At 57.5% G+C, this 19866-nt stretch overlaps 1 protein-coding gene across 11 annotated transcripts; it reads right to left on the bottom strand.

Annotated features, from left to right (window-relative positions):
• Positions 1–4746: 4746 nt before the first annotated feature.
• On the bottom strand, positions 4747–18299 carry TPM2 (tropomyosin 2). 11 transcript variants are annotated; one of them, XM_041470963.1, is made up of 9 exons: positions 18070–18296; positions 17077–17202; positions 10801–10934; positions 9663–9780; positions 9471–9541; positions 8652–8727; positions 8459–8521; positions 8062–8131; positions 4747–5054 (listed from the first exon to the last, which is right to left on the bottom strand). In XM_041470963.1, exons 1-9 carry the CDS (start codon positions 18181–18183, stop codon positions 4972–4974), a joined length of 855 nt encoding a protein of 284 aa, XP_041326897.1. In that variant the 5' UTR covers positions 18184–18296; the 3' UTR covers positions 4747–4971. The 11 variants fall into 11 exon arrangements, with proteins under 11 accessions (XP_041326897.1, XP_041326895.1, XP_041326901.1 ...); XM_041470961.1 differs by lacking the exon at positions 8652–8727 and adding an exon at positions 9172–9247 and having other exon boundaries at positions 18070–18293; XM_041470970.1 differs by lacking the exon at positions 4747–5054 and adding an exon at positions 5065–6291 and having other exon boundaries at positions 18070–18299.
• Positions 18300–19866: the final 1567 nt, after the last annotated feature.

Consider the following 19866-nt stretch of genomic DNA (forward strand, 5'->3'; position numbering starts at 1 on the left):
GCCGCACCGGGATGGGCTGGCCGCGGCAGGGGCCGCAGCATCGCCCTGGCAGAGTTCAGGAAGCGTCTGGTGAACGCTCTCCGGCGCACGGTGTGAGCCTGTGGGTGCTGTGCGGGAGCAGGAGCCCGACTCGATGGTCCCCGTGGGCCCCTCCCAGCTTGGCATGGGCCGTGATCCTGTGGGACGCAGCCTGTCCCAGGGGAGCTTGGCCTCGTCCCCACGGCCACCCCGGGAGTGGGGCCCTGCGCGGCCCCCCAGCAGCAGGGGCTGGGCGAGGTGTGCAGGCTGTGCCATCCTCAGTGGCTCTGTGTTCCCTCTGCTTGGGACCTCCAGTCCAGCCCCATTCCAACGAGATCCACAGGGAAGGGCGCTTCGGGGCGCTTCCCACTTACAGGCACCCACACCCCAGCACACACCCTTGTGCCTCCAGGAGACTTTGGACAGGAGCACTGCGTGTAGAGTTCTGCTGACCCGGCAGAAACACTGCACCCATGCCAGTGTTGGCACTCATGCAGCAAGGTCAGAGGAGGCTGTGGAGGGGTCTGGAAGAGCTTTGTTACATCGTGGAAAACATGTCCTGTTTGTAAGAGGCACAATTCACAGCAGAGCACTCCAACGTGGAGTACAGAGGGCTCTCCTGAGCCAGGGAGATCCCAGGGGAGCAGTGAGATGTGGGTCCCAGCATATCCCCACCAGCTCATGGGCTTGCCCTCACAGCCAGCAAGTTGGTAGCTGGAAGTGGATCTTTTCCATGGGGACATGACTGATATTTGGCTTGGTCACCAGGGTTTACAAGGCCAAGTCACGGCCAGAGCACAAGTGGTCCCAGAGAAGGAGAGAGGGAAATAGTTTTGTCCCTGCCTAAGATTTCATAACTTCTTTGCAAGACAGCCCAGAGTCAGCCCACCTGGCCTGGAGAGGCCACATCTCACTAAGCCAGGGACATCCACCTACAACCCCTGTTACTTGCAGTTACAGCCCCAGGGGTTCTGCCTGCTTGGCCTACAGAGCCTCTGGGAGCTCCTGGGTGAGGACAGCCGGGACCCACTGAGGGGTGGAGGTGAAGGCTGGGGCTTGCCAGCTGGGACATGTGGCTCTGGTGGCTGCCACATCAGGGAGGATGGGTCACAGCAGGAGGTGTCACCAGGGACATCACCAGGCTGCCACAGCCCACCACTCCTGGATTCTGGTGACCAGTGAGTGTGCATGCAGGGGAATGCTGGGTTGGATAGGGATGGGGGCAATGCCCAGGGTGTTTCTAACGAGAAGAAACGCAAGCACCTCAGGGCAGGACAGGCCACAGAACTGTGCTTTGGGCTGGAAGAGGATCTTAGGGCTCTCAATGGTGGCAGGTGCTCAGAGAGGCTTTGGGGACATCTTGGGTGTTCCCAGGCCCCTGCTGCCTTCCACCCAAACCTGATAAGCTCCCTTTCCATCCACCAGGCCTTGACTGCAAGACTTGTGTTCTTTCTGGCTCTGCTGACCATCCAGCCCAGACTGCAGCACTGTGACCAGGCCAACATGGACACAGCGAAACGGATGGAAGTGTGTGAGGAATATCTGTATCATGAGATGATTTGGCTGCTGCAGGTGATAGAGAGCAAGAGGGGCACCATGGAAGCCCCACTCCTTTCTGCAGTGCAGCAGCAGTGGCTTTTTAAGGTGCTCTATCAGCTCTGGTCCTGGTCACTGTGGGCTGCTGGCTGGACAGATGAAGGAAGCATGCCTCTTCCAGCTGCAGAGAGCAGGAGAGCTCCAAGGATGAGGACAATGGCCAGAAGAAGTTCAAAGGTGCCCACAATGGTCTCAGATCTTTGTGATCTCCCCATCCATCACCAATGGAAACATTCAAGCTAAGGCTGGATGGGGCTGTGGGTAACGTGATTTAGTTGAGATTGCCCCATCTCATTGTGGCAAAGATCTTTAGAGATCCCTCCTGACCCCATCTATTCTGTGATTTTAAAGCAGGACCTGCCCAGAACTTGAAGCATGGGCCAGCGTGATAGACTAAGACCAGTAATTTTATCATCTTCTAAGGTAATACTATGAAGTTCACCAAAATGATGATCCTGGCCCAATCCACAAAGACAATAAACATCAACACAGAAAAGACATCCTGCAAGAAAGGCATTGCAAAACCGAACCCTGATAACAAGTGTTTTTTATTTATTTTCTTTTGCTCTGGAAGGCAATAAATCTACCTTGTCACCAGCTACTGCTAAACCAATGCAATTAAATGTCCCCAGGAGTTCCTTTCTGCCTGTCACCCTGTCGTAGGCCTGTCTTGCAGCAGAGATGCTCCAGTGCTTCTCCCGGATCCCCTGAGCAAGAGGAGCAGAGGCCACATGTCCTCCTGTACTGCACACTTCACTCTCACAGGCAGCACAGCCCCAAGCACTGTATATGGGGCAGGCTCACACAAAATTGAGTTGGCACCACGTGGTCATGGCCATCCATGCTTCCCTCCAGCTGCCTTGTCCTCTGCTGACTTTGACAAGTAAGTAATACGGATTTGGAGACTGGGAGATTTATGTGGCACTTGGCTTTAGGGGGGCCTGACCTGTTTTGAAATCCCCCAGAGCTTTGCAAAACCCTCACAATTTGGCAACACAGTTTTTCTGGCCCTCTCCCCAGTGTCTTAAGCTGTAGATGCAGGGAGAGACTGAGGGGTGGTAGTAGTCTGTGCCTGGCTCAGCACAGCTTGACAAGTCTCATCAAAGTATCTCAGATGCTCTTTGTGTGGTCCTCCCACTCCACCACATAGTTCAAGGGCAGGGAAGGAATGGGAAGGATTCAGAGATGAAATGAGGCACTGGAGAGATGAGAAAACTGGAGCAGAGAGCAGAGGTGAGAGGCTGCTGAAAGTTAATGTGCTGGTATATCAATAGGGTGGCAACCAACAGCAGGGCTGAAAACTCTCTGGGGATATCTTTAGTCTGCCAGGCCAAAATAAAGAAATCCAAAGGTTGAAATTCCATGGGAGAGGTGGAGAGAGAGGAAGGGAGGAGAGCAGAGGCACTTTGGTCCTCAGAGTGGGGCTGTGATACCTGTGAGGAGACATGCTCCCATGCCAGCAGTTCCACAGTACCCCATGCTCCCAGAGCTTTCCCTGGCCTACCTATTTCTCTGTGAGGCCACAGGGGAAAGGAATGGGTGGAAGAATGGAGGAAATGCAAAGCTTTGCTGAACAATGACATAGCTCATACCTTTCTCAGGCTGAGCATCATCTGGGAACAGCAGTCAGGATCTCGCTGCCAAATCACAGGCAGTTCAAAGGAATAAAAATCCCTTGCAGCAAGGTGTAAACAGTTAAGTCAAGTGGACTGGTCCAAACCAGGAGGCAGCAGCAGCTAATGGGGGAAAAACAGTGGGTGTGAAAGGGCTCTTTGTCCCAGCAGGAAGGCGAAGGGCACCCAGAGGCTGGGCACTGTGACACACCCTGATCAGGGCACAGGGCAGGCTTGTTTGCAGTGGAGGGTGCAGGCTTCCAGAGAAGAGGTGCTTTTACGCACTGGTTCTTTTTGAAGCCAGACAACCCCTGCCTGGAAGGTGCTTTGACTGAACAACAGAATGGCTCAGCTGATGCACTGCAGAAGAGGAAGGCGGGCCCAAGGAGGAGCTCCAGGCCTTGCGCAGGAACAGCTCAGCAGTCCAAGACACCGTGTACTGTCCTCCTCTCCAGCTCCTCCAGGCCCAGGGTGGGAGGCTGCAGCTCACAGCAGACTTTGCAACCTTGGGAAGATGAACTGAAGATGAGCACTCCATGCACAGGGAGCTTTTTTCCCTGCTCTAGAAGGCCTTTGAACCACAAAACAGAATTGCTGGGCCATGGAGAGGGCGGGAGGCCAGCAGCACCTGGGCAGGAAAGAGATGCAATCTCAACACCCTCCTTTCCTGACCTGAGAGGCACAGCAAATAAAGGAAAGCAGATGACAAAAGCTATCCCTGTCGGTCTCTTGCTGGGTCTGGCTTGACAAGGGGTTAGCATGAATTGTGTTTCCTGGCAGTGTGTGGATGTGCTTTTAGAGGGATATCCGCTGGGTAGCGAGGGACAACAGGGCTTGGTCCACATCATGGAGGGGCCCAAAGCGAAGGGCAGGACTAGATAATGGCTTCATCCCCAGGAAATCCAGCCCATTTTGGTAACAGCAATGAGACACATCCGGCTGCTCTTCAATTTGTGTTGGAGAAAATACAGCAAGCCAGGAAGAAACTTCCTGAACACTTTGTCTGCTGCATTAATATTTGCTAGCTTCTACAGCTGTCCCTCAGGCAGGCGTTCAGGCGTTCAGTCACTGGCAAAAGAAATTACAACTAGTACAAAGGGTGAGCAGCTAATCCCATACCTGGAGAAGACCCTGACAACTAATTATGCATGCGTGCATTATCATGTGTGCTTCCTCATTGTCATAAACATGAACCCTCCATGAAGACATCAAGAACCTTGTGGCTTCCCCAGCTGCCACGCCAGTACCATGCAGACTATGGAAGGGGACACGCCAGTGACATAGTTTATCACTGTGGACTTGAAGAGGATGGTGAGTTTGAGCTCGAGACCTGGAGGTCTCCTCTGTGTTCCAAGGAAGTGATGGAGATGAGGGAACACAGTCCAAACCACATGGTTATTATTCCCAGCCCACCACAGCCAGAAGTCCTGCAGACCCTCCATGGATGAACTGGGGAGGGAGACCCACACCTCCTCTCCCAGTGCCTGTACCCACCCAAAGGACCAAACACAGCCATCCATCTTGTCAAACTGCTTTAATATTTGGACATAAAGACAGGACAGAGCCGGTTAGGCTGTGCACAAACAAGATCCCCTTGAGCAACAGTGCAAGGCTGCTGAGCTTCCCTTCTCAATGGAGGTGTGGGTTTGGCCAAGATGCAGTTCAGCTGATGACCGCATCCTGAGCATGCCAGTGGGGTGCATGTGTTGGGTAGGGAAAAGGGATAGGGGCTTGCGAGGGCAGCTCAGAGGTTGTTCAGCTCCAGTAAGGTCTGGTCCAGGACCTGGTGTATCCCCACGTTCTCCTCTTTGGCACTGGCCAGGCTCTCTGTGAATACAAGGGACACCCAGCCACACACACAGACACAACCCAAATGTACCCAGGTGCAGCAGGACCCACACACACCACACCAAGCACACACACACACACACACAGATGGACATTTCAGTACAGCAACGATCCCCAGTCAAACGGGGTGTCCCCTGCGGAGCATAGTCCACACAGGTAGCCCCATTTCTGATAGGGATGAGTCCAGCCACTCTGGAATCTGCCAGGGAAGCCAGGCCAGTCAGGCTGGTCACTGGGAAAGGCAGTTACCACTCTTCAGCGTTTCCATCTTCCCAGGTTGCCCCGTTGCCCGTGGCTGAGCACTCTGCAGCACAGGTGCTGCTGGCAAGTACCATTATTTGGCATCACCACTGGCCAGCTGCGGGCACGTGCACAAACCCTCGGCCAGCAGAAGCAGAGAACCAGTGCCTGCTGCATGACCCAGCAGTGCTCCGTGAAGAAAAGAAGTGAGAAAGCAGCCCATTAACAGCCCAGGAGAATGGGCAGAGGACAACAGAGAGATAAGGAGCAGAGCTAGCAAGGCTACAAGGATAAGCTCTGCCAGACAGCCTTCTGCCAAGGCAGCCTCCCTCTGGTGTTCACTTCCAAATGGCATCCTGCTTCCCCCAGAGATGGGGATGGAACAAGACTGCTGTCCACCCAGCCCCATCTCCCAGTATGCCCAGCTAGCCTCTTCCCTGTCCCAAGTTTGTGGCAGCAGGTGCTGCTGGATCCCCAGCTCTTTTCCCAGCCTTCCCCGCACCCTCCAAGGACCTCTTTCTAAGGGGATCCATCCTGCACAATCTGGGGTGACCAGAGTGACGAGGAAGAGGCTGCCCACTGACTCCCGGGACAAGGGGAGGAAGGCAGCAATACAAACCACCACATCCCTCCCCAGCAGAGCCAGGATGCTGCCAGAGGACAGCCATCACTATGTGGGCATCCCAGGACATCCCAAAACCCTTCATATCTCTCCCAAAAAAACTGATCAACTCCAGAGGGGGGCCCTGTCCTGCCCAATCAGGGTAGTTACCCCTATGAGGATAAGGCAAGGCTTCACACCCTGCCTCACCCCAGTGGGGAGGGGCTCCCGCCTGGAGCCAGCCTGGCCAAAATGGGGCAGGGAGGCTGGGTCGGGGCCAGGAGCTCTGGGCAGCTCAGTTGTTAAGTTCAGTAAGGATGACCCGCAGCTCGTTAGTGAGAACACGGTTTTTCTCGGCCTCCTGCTGAGAGCGCTCTAGAGAAAATGGAGACATCAATGCAGCACAGGAAAGAGAGAGAAAAAAGTGAGTTAGTGAAAAGAGACAGCATTTCTGAAAGCCTTCGCTGGAAAGACCACAAGCCACCCAGCCAGTGGTGGGATACAGCTGGACTGGCAGGAGGCAGCCAGTCCAGGTGCAGGGACAAGGCTGTAGGTCCATCAATTTGGAAACTGGGTTCTGGGACAGGGTAGGGTGGTGAGGAAGGAGGAGGTGGATCAGGACCAATTTAGGGATCACAAGAGATCACTATGAAGGATAGCACCAGCCTCTTCACCAAGGGAAGGTGATGCAGGAGCTATGACAGGGATGATATTGCTGCTTGTCTGTAGGCAATGTCTGAGAGTAGAGACAGGCAATAGACAGGACCAGGTCTAACTCTGACATTTCACACCAAAAGACTCATGGAGAAGACGGCATGAGATGGGGAAAGCTGCATACGAGAGTCAGGGGGTGGCTGGGGTCAGCACAATGGCCCCGTCCTGCTCAGCCTGGAGCCTCTTGGGTCTCAGCCGTAGTCAGCCTGGGGGGCCCGTGGCTGTGAGCTGCCTGCAACCACCTCCTACCACACTGCTGACAGAACCCACATGAGACAGGCAGGAGATGAGGGATAGAGTGGCATGAAGAAAACAAAGGAGAAACCAATGTTAAAATTTTATTGATATCAACTCATTAACCCAGAGGGACAGAACACAAAAGAAAAGTAATGAGATGCAAACTGAAGAGCAATGTGCAAAGGACAGAAGGGTGAGGGAAGAGTGAGGGTCGCCTGCCTGCCGGGGAACAAGGTGTCTGCACAGTTGGATCCAACCCTCCATCCCCCAGGCCTGAGCTTTGGCAGTGGAGGTGCCGCTTCCCCAATGCAGGTCATCCCCATGCTGGGGCCAGCAAGCAGCACCAGGGGACTTTGCTGGAAGTATATGGGGGGCAAAATGGCCCCCCAGCCCCGGAGCTGCAGGGTCCCCAGTGCTTCTGCTGCTGGGGAGCCAAGGAGGGAGCTGCTGGAACAAAGGGCTTCTGGGCACAGTCCTGATCCCCAGGGCAATGCTGTGGCATGGGCCTACAACTACACTGTCCAGTCAGTATGTGGGGCTGCTCTCCTGCCCTGAACAAACAGCTCTAAGCACCTACATCTTGTCTCCCCAAAGAGGGGTTCAGCGGGAACACCCCGGGTCAGCTCCTGTCCCAAAGGAGCTGATGGACAGGCACAGGCTAGGTAGGACAGAGGAGGACAGAGAGGGCAGGGAGAGAGGTGGGATGGCCAGGCAGGCAAACAGCCAAACTGGGGAGAGACAGGCAGGGAGCAGGTGCAGTGCTGGTGCCCAGCGTGGGGCTCAGAGGGAGGTGATGTCATTAAGTGCATTGTCCAGCTCCTCGCTGATGGCTTTGTACTTCATCTTCTGTGCATACACTTCATCTGCAGGTGAGGGCAGGCAGGAAGCAGATGGTGGAATAGAGTGGAGGACACAAGGTGGAGAGAGAGAGTGGCTGTGAGCAGCGGGCTGAGGGCAGCAGGGGTGTGCGGGCACAGGCAGCATGGATGTGACCCTATTGCCTACCCGAGGGCAGGGCCCAGACCCCAGGAGCTCTGTGCTCCCACACCAGATGCCGCAGCATCCAGCCGCTCTGCTCCCAGAACTCCTGACCACCCCTCCCTCTAGCCAAGCACTGTCCAGCCTCACCAGGGGCATGGTGTGTCCAGTGCCACCCCAGCAAAGAAGGACATGGGGCTGGTGGGGACATTTTACCTTCTAGGTCATCAATGGTTTTCTCCAGCTTCGCCACAGACCTCTCGGCAAACTCGGCCCGGGTCTCAGCCTGTGGGAAGCACAGGGGGAAAGGGTGAGATGCAGGACACAACGGGTGGTGCAGGCTGCACTGCACTCCAAATCTGGCCCATTTGCTTCTCTGGTACCCTTCTTCAGAAGCCCTCCCATGAGAAAGGCAAGGGACAAGAAGTGACTAAGGCTCCATGAAGCCTCACACCCTAAATCAGAAGATACTAATGAAAATCATCCCAGACCCAGGTACCTGCTATGATGCTGGGCTGCAATTTAGGAAACCGTGAGAGGACATAGGTATAATGGGGTCAAAACCCATACAGGATGGCAAGCACTGATTCAGTGGCAGCCCTACAACCCTTACCTCCTTCAGCTTTTCCCCTAGAAGCTTGATTTCCTCCTCGTACTTATCCTCCTTGGTGGAATACTGCAGAGACAGAGACAAGCACCTGTGAGTCCCAAGGCATGCCTCCAGCTGTCCTTCACCCCAGCAGGAGACCGCAGCATTCCCAGACCCCACGCGTTCTTCCCACCCTAGCAGCCTCACTGGGTCCTACCTTGTCAGCCTGGGCCTCCAGGGACTTCAAGTTGTTGGTGACAATTTTCAGCTCCTCCTCTAGGTCACCACATTTACTACATCCCAAGCAGGGCCGGCAGGAGGGGGGGAGTGGGGCCAGAGGGCAGGAGAGAGGCAGGAGCAGAAAGAACAGGCACGGGGAAGCAGGAAAGAAAGAGAGAAAACAAGTTGAGAAAGGAGAAAACTCAGTGCAGGTGGACCAGGAGCAGAGCCACTGCAAGCAGGAGCTGCCAGGACGCATCTGTTCATCCGTTCCTTGTGCTTCCTTGCACAGATACCTCGTGCATCACCACCAGCCAAGCTTTCACTGGCCCCGCCAGGGAAGCAGGGATGGAGGGATGGAGGAGCGTGCCCGGCCTGCACCTGCTGGAGAGGGGGGTGAGGGGAGGCTGGTGCTGGAGGCGGTGGTGCAGAAAGGAGAGAGGTGGCTCGCACGGTTTGAGAGACAGCGACAGAGAGAGGGGGCTGCTGCACATCGCCCCGCACCCCTGCCCCAGTACCTCTTCCTCTGAGGCAATGAGGGATTTGAGAGACTGGTCCATGGTCCGCAGCTCTTCTTCCAACTGTCTCACTCGGCTGGGGTGGAAGAGGGGCACCCCGGGAGGGGGACAGCAGAGAACAGGGTCAAGGATGTGATGCCAGTGGGTTGGCACACCCCTACCCCCAGCCTGCGATCCCAAAGACCACCCCAGTGACAGACCCTATTGCTTCCAGGGATGGACATCCCCATGTCTGCCAGGGATCTGGGACAAGGGCTGTGTGGGACCCCTGCATGCTGCCCACCAGGAGCCCTGCTCACCTCTCCGCCACCTCTGCCCTCTCCTCTGAGCGCTCCAGCTCTCCCTCAAGAACGACCAGCTTGCGGGCAACCTGGTGATGGCAGCAAGTGACCCATGTTAGCCCTGTGCTTGCCCCAGCTGGGGGCACAGGGCTATAAGGACATGGCTCTTGGTGCTGCCAGGGTGCCAGGACTGGGGAATGGGGTGCACACCTCCTCGTATTTGCGGTCAGCCTCCTCTGCTATGTGCTTTGCCTCCTTCAGCTGCATTTCCTGGAGTTCCATCTTCTCTTCATCTTTCATGGCCCTGTTTTCGATGACCTTCATGCCTCTGAGGAAAGACCATGCCAGATTTTAGTACTTGTGGGTCAAGGTGTCATCTGCACATCCTGCCAACCCATCTGCACATTGTGTACCCTAACCACGCCACCTTCTAGCTTCAGAGACACAGGACATTGCTCGGGGAGGATAGCACACAATAGGACACACCACCAGTACCCCAGAAATGCTCCTGTGCCGAATTACAGTGGAGCTGGCCCCAGGGCTATGTTCCAGAGTGAGGTATGGCTATGGTGCCAATCAAGCAGGCAGGTTCTGAACCCATATTTGGAGGGAAAAGGTGTCCAGCCCAGGATGAGCCAGCCACAACCTCCACAAAAACAGCTTGACAGGCTGGAAGCCCTTAGGAAATACCAGAAAACATCCTGTGGCAAAGCCTTTCTCATTCAGGGTGATGCTCACAAACAGGGGATCACCAAACTCTCACAGAAGGAGCTCCTGGAGATTCTTCTCTCACTCAGATGCTGTTGCTCAAACTGATCTTTGCCAATGGAGGGAAGAGCTCCCATAACTGCCAGGAATGCTGTGACATGTCTGGTACTCCCATACACCCTGAGTGCCCTTGACTGCACAGCTCCAGTCTGGGAAACCTACTTGCCCTGAGGATGGTGCAACATACACCCTGTAGTAGTCTTTTTGAATGAGGTTGTCTTGTCCTCAAATCTGAACCAGCACAGAGGTTCCCTCTTGGGCTCTTATTTTGTCATTTAGCATCTAAAGCTGCTCTGGGAAATAAAGCATGCTCATATTGTCTTCTGGCTTTGGTTACAGTCTAGTGCTTTTATAAATATCAGATAAAATTTTTCAGGATGTTATGTGTGCTCTGGATAAGAATGTCTGTATCTGGGGGACTTCTTTGCATTGTGGCTTTGCTCCCTCCCTTTGAAGTCTGCAGGAAAGTGAACAGTAACCCCAATAAGGTCACCTCAGAGGGACCCCACTGCAGAACTAAGCAGGCTGTGTGCAATCCTTGGTGACCTGATGCCACTCCCACTGTCTCTCTCCATCCCACCTCTCGCTCTCATCAGCCGCCTTCTCAGCTTCCTCCAGCTTCTGCAGGGCAGTGGCCAGACGCTCCTGGGCGCGGTCCAGCTCCTCCTCTACCAGCTGGATACGGCGGTTGAGGGAAGCCACTTCAGCCTCAGCCTGGGGGAACAGAAACCCCTCGGTCATCCCATGTCAAATACATACATTGCAAAAAGCATTTTCAATGATTACCCCTATTTACCATCCAGAACGCCCCTTGGCACTGTGTAACAAGCCTATGTTCACTGGAATGGCATGCCTGACCATGCATTCCCTTGCCTCTCTATGGGGTTATCTCTAGCCCTAGTGGCTGTTTGATGCTGGCTTCTCCCAGCCTTGCCATGTGCAGCCCCACCATGTCCTCACACTTCCAGCTCCCGTCCTGGAGGGGACAGCACATGGGCCCTGGAGGGGGACAGCGCACGTTCCCTGGGGCAGGGTGGCCATAGCAGCCGTGTCGTCACAGGGATGGTATTTGGGGTTTGCAGAGCAGTGAGTAAAGGGGGAGGAATGCCCTGTGCGGCTTCGCTCCCGAAAAGGAGATCGGAGCTGCTTGTGGATTTCCTGTTTACAGAGGCGGTGGAGTGAGCCGGGAGCTTCTCCTGCAGGAACCCCAGGCCCTGTGCAACAGGGCAGCCTGAAGCCAAGCACAGAGCCCCCCCAGCTGATGTACAGCACGGTGCCGGGGGCAGTGGAGCGAGTCGCCCTCGGCAGGCTGGCGCCTGGCCAAGATGAGGCTGGCAGGACCAGAGCCCTCCCTTTCCCAGGCTCCCCACGCACAGGGTTGGGAGCTGGGGCTGGCCAGAAGCAGTGGCCCTGGCCCTCCGCCAGCCTGTTGACGCCTGGCCTTGCACTCTTTCCATTTGGTAAAGGCCTCCTGCTCCATCGCCACAGTCAGGAAATGCTGCCTCAGCAGCTCTCAGCCCTGTTTCCCACTAGGAGAGTGTGAGGAAGACAAACCCCCAAATATCAAGGGATGGGTGGCAATAAGACCTCACTGTGAGGAGCAGCTCCATGCACCAACCCAGGAGACAGAGGCTCCTGCTTATTCACGGCCTGCAGCAAGACTGGCTGGCTGCAGTGCTTGGACACAGCCAGCCTCATGCTCCAGCACTGGGAATGCCTCAGAGAATACTAGCCAAGCACAGGGACTATGGGAGCAGCAAGGGGCTGTCACCCTGCATGGCCCCATGATCCCCTGTGGGGAGTTGGCAGGGTGGGGACAGGCACAGCCAGCACCTCTTTGAGACGGCTGCCAGCCCCACAGCTGCCAGCCCCACAGCCGCCTCGGCCCCATGATCACCCTTTCTACAGACACCCAGAGACCTCGTCCCGTGCCAGACCGCCCAATGGGGAACTGGAGCTGGTGCCCACAGGGCAATGCCCTGCCTGCAGCATCAGCCTCACTACGTCGGTAGATTTTTTTTCCCAGGGAATCACCCCCAAAGTGGGTCAGAGCTGTCCGGATGGACACTTGGGAACATGAGCTCTCCCGGCAGCTCCCAGTGACCAGGGAACCCGATCTGAGGCTGCAGGAAGGGGCCATTTCCTCCGCACACAGCCCGAGTGACAACAAGCCGGGTACCGCACCCAGCTCTGCCGCTCCTGATATGGTGAGAATGTTGAATGAGTGGGCACAGGAAACAGAAAGAAAGGAAGAAAACAGAAAGCTCCAACAACTGCAAAGACAAACCAGGAAAAAGCTGCAGCTCGGGCATACCATCCTGCTGCCAAAATGGAAATTTTGGCCTGAGGCAGTGTGAAGGGGTGGCTTCTCCCCACGAAGGGACAGGCTGGAGCTAAAGCTCTGCGGCCCGAACGGCAGAGTCCGCTGGAAGCCGGACAAGAGCCTGGGCGTGGGATTCTGAGCTGTGCAGCCGGCCTTCGAGGGAAGAGATCCGTTCCCAGGAGGCACCCGCTCCCAAGGCAGGGCTGGCCGCTGCCCGCTCCCAGCGCCCGGCCAGCCGGGAAGCCCTGGGGAGCCCCGCGGCGCGCAGCATCTTCTCTCGCCAGACCGACGGAGGAGGGAGGCGGCCCGCAGGCAGGGACTGTCCCGGGCTCCGTGCCCCGGGGCTCTCGCCAGCTGGGCGGCAGCTCCCCGCGGCTCCCCAGGAACCTCCCGGCGCTCCTGCGCCCCGGCGGCAGCCAGCCCGGCTACCGGGGCTCAGCGGGGCCGGGGCCGGCCCGCCGGAGGCGATGCCGGCAGCGGGGCCGGAGCCGGCGGGGGATCCCGAGGAGCTGCCGGGGTGCCCCCCGCGCTCCCTCTTCCCATTCCAGCGGCCCTTACCCGCTCCCGGGCCTGCCGCTCGGCATCGGCCTCCCGCTGCAGGTGCTCGGCGCGCTCCTCCGCCTCGTCGGCCACCTGCTGCAGGCTTTGGATCTTCTTCTTGACGGCATCGATGGAGCTGGCGCTGGCCATGGCGGGGGCTGCCGGCGGGGAGGCCACACCGCCGAGCCCTTTGTGGGATCCGCCCGGCTCGGGCAGGAAGCGCTCAGGCAGCGGCCGCTCCCGCCGCCCGCCCTGCCTCCATCCCTTCCTGCTCCTCCTCCTCCTCCTCCTCCTCCTCCTGCTGCTCCTGCTCCTGCTGCCTCCAGCTGACCTGCTCCGCCGCCCCTCCGGGCTAGGCGTGCGGTGCTCACCCACGGCAGGAGAGAGTTCCCACGCCGGGAGGGATGCACAGTGCCCCTCATCCCAGATAGGACAGAGGGTGCCCCCGGGCAGGGTGCGTGGTCCTCCCCAGGCTTTGTCACTGTCTCTACATCCCGGCCAAGGCAAGATGCATAGCTGCTTCTGGGCAGGGCACAGTGTCCCCCCACCCTGGGTCAGCATGCATGGTCCCAGGTGGATGCATGGTCCCCTGAGGGGGCACATGGTACCCCAGAGAGGGCACACAGTGGCCCCAAGCAGGGCACACACTTCTCTCTGTGCCCAGAATGCATGCTGCCCCCCAGGCAGGGGTGCACAGTCTCGCTGAAATCCCCCAGACCAATGGAGAGGACCCTAGGGAAATAGACTCTTTTCCAGCAGTCCACGGAGTCTGTGAGTGCTGGAGCCTGTCCTGTGGAGCCCCCATGGCCACAGGAGAAATGTACCCATGCATACTCCCCAAGTGTTGCTCTCCCCAGGCACTGCTGCAGAGCTAAGGAGCGTTGTGGACTTTTTTCCTTTTGGGAAGTCAGTAAGAGGCATGAGCGGAGTCTGCTCGTGGGCATCCTCTGGGGGTACCTGGGCTGCAGCCAGCTGCCCAGCATCCACCATATTCAGTCCCTTGGTATCTGCTCCCCAGTGTTAGGACCTGTCCTGCAGCTCTACAGAGACTCATGGGGCCCATGGAGACTTTGGCACCACCTGCCTTGGGGACTGTGCCCTATGTGGGAGGTCAAACTTCTAGCTCCTGGCTCTCCATCCTGGCTGGGGCACATGTCTTGATCCATCAGAAGCTTGAGCTGCTGGCACTCAATCCTCCCTTAAGATGTACTGACAGCTCCCTGGCTGCACTTCACACCTGTCTCCAGGAATGCCAGTTCCCAGGCTGAGCTCACCAGCTGGCATCACCTCCAGGGGCAGGGGTCCTGGGGGTGACTCAGCCCCACTGCTATCTGCACCCTGCAGATCCGTGTCCCCTTGCCAAGAGGCAGCGGAAGAGGCGATACTGTGGGTCCCCAGGGAGCACACAGCCTTGGGCTTGGCCGTGGGCCTAGCTGGTCCTGCCCCTTCCCAGTCCGAGGCCTGGATGTCCGTAATGCACAAGCCAGGACATGGGGGCCCAGAGCAGAAACAAGAGTTCCTGGCAGTAGTGGGGCAGGGACGAGCCAGCTGCAGGAAGAAGGGGGACAGGTTAGGGGGCAGCCACCCTGATTCCCTAGTAGCCAGGCTAGGTGCCTCCTGCGGTGGCCCCACCCCGAGATGCAGTCACTTCCCAGCAGAGTCCAGTTCCCTCCCACCAGCTCAGGGAATCGCCAAATAAGAGCAAAGTCTTGGCTGGGGAAAGCAGCTGGGGCGGGAACACGGGTGAAGCTTTTGGGATCATGGCCTGGGAATGGCAGAGTTTCCCTAAGGCCCCTCCAGGATGGCTGGGGGCAGGCCAATGCTGGGGATGTGGGGCAGTGGAGAGGGCCGTTCTGGCCTAAACCTCTTGTCCCAGCTGCACCGTTTCCAGCAGCCCCTGCCCATCCTGACCTGGGCACCGTGGGCTGTCCCCCCTGGTGACAAGAGGTTCTACGACCACAGTGGGCTTGCAGAGCTGCTGGGACAATCTGTGGAGTTGCTGATCTAGAGTCAGGCTTTCCCTGCTCAGTGCACTATCTGACACTTCTCCAAGTGCGTGGGGCAAAGCATTTGGACTCTTTAGTGCAGTCCCCATGGCTTTCCTGCCCCACCATCCAGTGCCAGCAGCAGGGCAGGGCCATACTGAGGTGGGTGTTTATTCTTTTAAGGCATTGACATTTTTTGACAAGAGCAGGAGGCTGCCTGGATCGCTGGTATGAGCCTGAGCCGTCTGAGGAATTGGGACACACTGTGCTCACAGGCACCCACTGTCCTGGCAGCCAGGGAGGACACGGGGGTGCCTGGGGTGAGAGTGCTCTGGGGGTCCACCCAGCGCTTCCTCTGCTGGAAGCAGGAGCTGTGCTGCACCTCGCAGGGAGGAGGTGACACCAGCCCTGGCACTTAGAGCTGTCAGCACATTCAGGTCCCTGGCGTGGATGGGTGACTCCCAGAGCTCCACACACGGTGCAGCCTGTCCAGGCTTTGGCATGGACCTGGGAGGGCTGTGCTGGTGATGGAGCCCTAGCCCTGATGCAGCCAACCTCCAGCCTGACACAGTTCCTTCACCATGGCTCCTGCTCTGGCCCTTCCCCAGTGGCTCCCACCCACTGTATCTTCTGGTATGGCACTGTCCATGCTGAAGCCCACAGATTTGCCAAATTGCTGTGGACCAAGAGCAGCGAAACACCCTCCCTGCCCAGGGTGGCGTCACACAGCCCACTGCCATCAGCAAACCCCTCCACACCCCACAGCTGACATCTGCCCAGTACCACTGTTTGCCCCTTCCTCTGAGCCCTGCACTGGGAACATCACATCCACTCTCAGGCACACTGAGTTTGCCCTGTCCCATACCAGCACAGACCCCATAAGATCAGTGTGAACCCCACTGCACACAGCAGCCACCTTGCCCAGCTTGGCATGCCTGCCCCATGCTAGGTTGAATGTGCCCTTACAGAGGATTCTCAGTGTTTTAAAGGAGAGGCATCTGTTGAATCAGCACAGAGGTCTGAGGAGACCCCTGGCTGCTGCCCAGGGGCTCTGGGCTGCCGCAGGGCTGGTGTTGCCACTGCTCGTCCTTGTCCGCTCACCCCTGTCCTTGGCGGCGGCCTCAGAGATTTGACGCATCTCCCCCATTTAGCTCCATAAACCAGCTGGGATTGAATTTTTTGTTCTCAATCCTGAAAAGCCTGGCCGTGCCCTACTGGCTGTGCTCCAGACGGCTCTCCTTTAGCTTCTCCTCCAATTTCCAGGGTTGGTTTTCATCAAAGAGGGGCTGGCTATCAAAAGGAGTATTTATTTATAGGGTGTCAAATACCCTGTGTGGCACCACAGGTCGTTATACCCCATTCTCAAGCGGCCCCGTGGCCGCGCACAGCTGTTCCACCCTTCATCCTGGCCAGGCACAAGCCAATTTCAACACCTTCCTAACATCTCCCCAGAGGGATCTATTTCCCCAGAGAAACATCAGTCATGGCACTAAATAAAACTCTTCCTGGCCTTGCCCTTCTCAGGGTACAAAGTGGCACACTGGACCCCCAAATCCACCCAAATCCCCTTCCACACACCCAAAGCATTCTTCCTTGCAACCAGCACTCAGCAGCTAACCACAGCAAAAGCCTTTTCTGTTTCTCTGATCTGCCACAGTTTAGCAAGCACCACAGCTTTTCCTGCGAGCATTGAGGAGGTGCGTGCCTGGGGACTTGTGACACAGCTTGGGCCACTTGTCCCCGTTACCTTTGGGGAGCCAGGCTGTAGGCTACCCACAAAGTTCAAGAGAGGACCAGCAACCAGCTGCTCACCGCAGCGGGCCTGGCCCCCCCCACCCCACGCAGGACCCATCAGCCCGGTTCAGTGTCAACATCGAAGGAATGGGATCCTGACAGTCTTCCCTCGGACGCTTTCCATATAAGGGCCCCCTCTTCCTTTAACCCCCCCCCCCCCCCCCCCGAGGTCCAGAGCCTGCGCAGGGGAGGAGTTGCTGGCATGCCTACTTACATCTGTAGCTTTCTTCTCCGCCTGCTCCAGCTTCTCCTGGGCCTCCTTGACAGACTCGGAGTACTTCTCCACCTCATCTTCAGTGCCCTTCAGCTTCTTCTGCAGGCCCTGCTGTTCCTCCTCCAGCTGGGGAAAGGACAAAAGGTGGGGTTCAGCGGGGATGGCAGTGTCTGCAAGGCTGGAAGGGGATCTGTCCTCCCATTCTCCTCCTGGGGTCACCCAGACTCTGTGGGGCACAGCAGGAAAACATGGACATGGATGTGTCCTCTGACAGCTTTGGGTCTACGGTCCTTGGGGGGCTCTTGGTGTACAGCAGCCTCCTGGACCCCCATCATCCCTGAGCCTGGTGGAGGTAAGGGGGTGGTGGTCTTCTTCCCTGTACAGGGGCTGGAGAGCTCCTGACTTGGGGATACAGCTCTAGGGGACACCAACCTGAGTTCCCATCTCTTTGTGATTGCGGTGGGAACGCAGTCCCCAGAGTTCTCCCTGGCACAGGGATAGGGAGATGGAACTGGGGTGTCCCATTGAGATAAGACATGTTTGGGGGGACCAGCACAGGGGGTCAAGGGAAATAGACTAAAGTATTGGTTCCTGGGGAACATGGGGGGATGTCCCTGGGGACATGGTCGCAGAGAAAAAAGGTCTTAAGGGCTGTCAATCCCTAGAGCTGGCATCCACAAGCAGGACACCCAGAGGGGCAAAGTCCTTGGGCCAGGACATGCTTAGGACAGGGGACTCCAGGCTGGAGAACCAGTGCGGGGAGATCAGTATGGGGACTGTGTGATCCTAGAGAGTGCACTGTCCCCAGTTTGGACGATCAGTGTGATGGCATCCCCGGGGCTGGGCACCCAGCGGGATGGAGTTTCTAGGACTGGACTACCCTAGGGTGGAGGGTCCCCAGGCTGGACTCCCAGAAGAACAGGGTCCTGGGGCTGGACACCCCTAGAGAGGAGGGTACCCATGTAATGCCGGGGAAGCCCATGGGACACCCACCTGCTTGCAGCGATCCTCCGCCTGCTTCTTATCAGCCTCCGCTTGCTCGGCGCGGTCGATGGCATTCTCCTTGTCCAATTTCAGCATCTGCATCTTCTTCTTTATGGCCTCCATGGTGGCGGGTTGTCGGCGGCGAGGCGCGGGGCGGCAGAGGGACGCGGAGCACCGGGAGCGGCGGGAGCACCGGGAGCGGAGGGAGCACCGGCACTGCGTTCCCCGCCCCGCCGAGCTGCCTAAAAGCTGGGGAGGGGCCGTGCCGGGCGGGGGCTGCCCCGGTACCTCCCCCGCCGCCCGCCAGCACCTTTTAGGGACTGGCTCGCCACCGGCCCTCGCACCGAGCGGGACGGGGGGGCGGCCCCCGGCGGGCATCGCCGCAGCCCTGGCGCCCGGCACCCACCGGGAAACAGGGCGAGGGACACCCCCGGTCACGGCGCTAGGGACAATCCGGTGGTACTGGGCAAGAGACGCCCTGGGATACTGTGCTGTGGGTAGCCTGGTGGCACTGGGTGACGGACACCCCAGGGCAACGCTGTGGTGGTACCCCTGGATGCTGGATGAGGGACACTCCGTAGCACTGTGCTGGGGGTACCCCAATGGCAGCGGGCAGGGGACATCCTGGGACACTGAGTATGGGTACCCCAGTGGCACTGCCCCAGCTAGAGCTGTCCTCATGCTAGTGCTCTAGGTACACCACATGCCCTGTCACAGCACCCTGGGGCCTGAGGGACCCTGCTTGCTGGCACTGGCTTGGGGACACCTCAAGGGCTGGCATGGCACTTGGGAACATCAGTGGCCTGGCACTGAATTGTAGGGGACACACTCAGGCTGTGATTGCACTGAGGGATGCATTTGGCTGGCATTGCCCACATGGGGAAAATCCCCCAGGGGAGAACTGAGCAGAGCCCCTGACTTTCCCATCCAGCTGCTGGTGGGGTAGGAGGGCCAGAACTCTGTGCACACTTCTTGGCACCCACTTTCCTTCTGCTTGCACCTTGGTGCCACTCTCCCTGGCACTCACAAGGACACCTGGCACATGCACAGCCCCTAGATTGGCATTTTAAAGTGACACAGGGCATACAGGCAGCTCACTGCCCCTCTTCATCTTTCTGCTCTAAATAAACTGTATTCCACAGGCAAAAAAATGCAAACCCTTCAAATCCCAGCTCCTCCAAAAATAACCTGTACTTTAATAACGATCGTAAATGCTTCTGGCACATTCCCAGCTGCAGGGTGGGCTGTGGGTCGGGGGGGCTGGAAGGAGCTGGTGGAGGGGCCATGGGAGCCGTGTGGCACGTGTGGAAGGCTGGGATGGGATGGGGACAGGAGGGGTGCACAGGCTCCCCCAACCCATTGCCCCTGGGCTACAGCCAACCCTTGCTTGACACAACTTCTCAGCACCAGTGCTCCAAGAAGAGAGGAACAAAAAGTTTTTGACAGCTGGAGGAAGTTCCTTTTAGGAGCCCTCAGGCCCGGATGGTGGAGGGCATAGGAGGGGTGGGAGCAGTCAAGGACCAACAGGCTGCTGGCTCCATGGGGAAAGCAGAAGAGCCACAGCAGGACTTGAGAGAAGCTATTAGTACTGATAAATTAGGCACATATTTGGACAAGGAGAGTCTGTAACTGCCAGCATGTGGCTTCTGAGGGGAGGGGGAAGATTCATCTCCCATCATTCCTGGGAGAGAATAATTGTTTTTCTGCGAGATGTTTCAGCCTGGAGCAACTACATTGGCTTGAGGAACTTCATGTGCTCAGTGTGTGGGGCAAATATAATGAAGGAAATTGCCCTGGAGCCAGGCC

The sequence above is a fragment of the Pyrgilauda ruficollis genome, unplaced genomic scaffold (genome assembly GCF_017590135.1).
Source record: "Pyrgilauda ruficollis isolate IOZ18807 unplaced genomic scaffold, ASM1759013v1 scaffold251, whole genome shotgun sequence".
NCBI classification, from domain to species: domain Eukaryota; kingdom Metazoa; phylum Chordata; class Aves; order Passeriformes; family Passeridae; genus Pyrgilauda; species Pyrgilauda ruficollis.